The sequence below is a fragment of the Oryzias melastigma genome, linkage group LG15, assembly GCF_002922805.2.
Source record: "Oryzias melastigma strain HK-1 linkage group LG15, ASM292280v2, whole genome shotgun sequence".
NCBI classification, from domain to species: Eukaryota; Metazoa; Chordata; class Actinopteri; order Beloniformes; family Adrianichthyidae; genus Oryzias; species Oryzias melastigma.
The window spans coordinates 3,492,107-3,493,769 of NC_050526.1; the positions used below are offsets into that span (position 1 = coordinate 3,492,107).

Below are 1,663 nucleotides of genomic sequence, written 5' to 3' on the forward strand. Positions count from 1 at the left end.
CGGGTCCGCCGGAGTGCGCGCCCGCGCCGGCGCCGTGCGCCACGGTGCCGCAGTGGAAGGCTGAGTGCTGGCCCCCGTAAATCTCCCCCACCAGCCGCTTCATCTCGTCCAGAGAGCTGGTCAGCATCAGTATGTAGTTCCTGGCCAGAAGCAGAGTGGCGATTTTGGACAACTTGCGCACGGAGGGCCCGTGCGCGTAGGGCATCACCTCGCGCAGGCCGTCCATGGCCAGGTTGAGGTCGTGCATGCGCTTCCGCTCCCGGCCGTTAATCTTGAGGCGCAGCTGGTACATCTCTTCCTCGGTGACCTGCTTCTTCAGCTTGTACTTGTTGCTTCCTCCTCCTCCGCTGCTGCTGCTGCTGCTGCTTCCCACAGACTTGGGGTCTCCGGGGCGCAGGTGCTCGGCGCCGCTCAACTTCTGGCGCTGCTGCTCTCCGCTCTGCGTGGACGAGGAGACGGAGGAGCCGGCGTGGTGGTGCTGATGGTGGTGATGGTGATGCTGCAGGAACATGTCGTCCATGTCCGGGGAAGAGGCTCTGCTGCTGGGGCTGGAGTCGGAATTCATTTTATGGGTTTGCCTCCGAGGTCGCTCCCTCTCCTCTCCTCTCCTCTTCTCCCTCCCCTCTTCTCTCCGTTTGTCACCTGACGTCGCCTCCTGTCCCGCTCTGCCTCTTCTCTCTCAGTTTGGTTGGCTGTCCGTGTCTGCAGAGAGCGGGACACTGATGGAGCGTATTTATACGCGCGGACACACAAAAGAGCTTCTCCTATTCATAACCTCTGGTTAGGAGGATGACGCGCCCGAAAGGAAGGGGGCGGTGGACTGTCCCGGTGACCGCGGCGCGCATCCATTCACTGCCATTGTCAGGACGCACGAGGGGGGGTTAAAGTTCTCTCCTCTCCATATCAGAGCAGCTTTACGCGCAAACGTTTGATGCATTTTTGAACAGATTGTTGCCAAAAAATAGAGATGGAGACGCGTTAACAAGCTGGAAAAACATTTATCACGGAGCGCAGTGCGCGAAGGTGGATCAACAGATGAAGTTGCTCTCCGGTTCTGCGGCCTCCGCGGGCCTAACGGGGATCTGGAACCGGGAATCCGTCCAAGCGGAGTGAAGGAGGGAGGCGAGGGCGCACAGATCGGTGGCGCGTAAAAGTTTGCTATGAAAAGTGATTTTTCAACTGGAAAACAATTTTAAAAGTCCGATTTAATTAATTAAATGTAGGGAAAAAATTAAAAAGTAATTTACTACTTCTAGTTTATCACGTTGGTGCTGTTTTAGGCAAATTGAAACAATTTATTTACAGATGTAAATTCATAAATTAAAGAAGAAAACATATTTTATATTAAAAATAAACATTCAACGTGTATTTTTATGAGCAAAGTTAATTAAATGACTTTAAATTTTTCGTCAATTTAAACATTAAAATAATTACACCTGGAAAAACTATAATGTTACGTTTTTATTCAATATTTTCTTAATTTCTTGAAAAGAAAATTGGATATAAAGGTGCAGAGGGAAATTTTATTTAAGAGTCTGCTTTTTCTAAATTAAAAACTGTTTATTTATATTTTTAAATTTGATATATTTTATTTTTATCTCTGCATCTGCTTGAATTTTTGAGTCTGCGCTCAAAGCTTTTCATTTAAATTATCCTGTTTTTT

General features: G+C 48.5%; 1 protein-coding gene across 1 annotated transcript in view; it reads right to left on the bottom strand.

The window, feature by feature from the left end:
• The window catches only part of olig3 (oligodendrocyte transcription factor 3), a 2,020-nt gene extending 846 nt beyond the window's left edge, over positions 1–1,174 (bottom strand). The window contains exon 1 of the mRNA XM_036215406.1: positions 22–1,174. Within this exon, the coding sequence (XP_036071299.1) occupies positions 22–565 (544 nt within the window). The 5' untranslated portion in view covers positions 566–1,174. The remainder of the gene's footprint in view (positions 1–21) is intronic.
• Between the last annotated feature and the right edge of the window lie 489 nt (positions 1,175–1,663).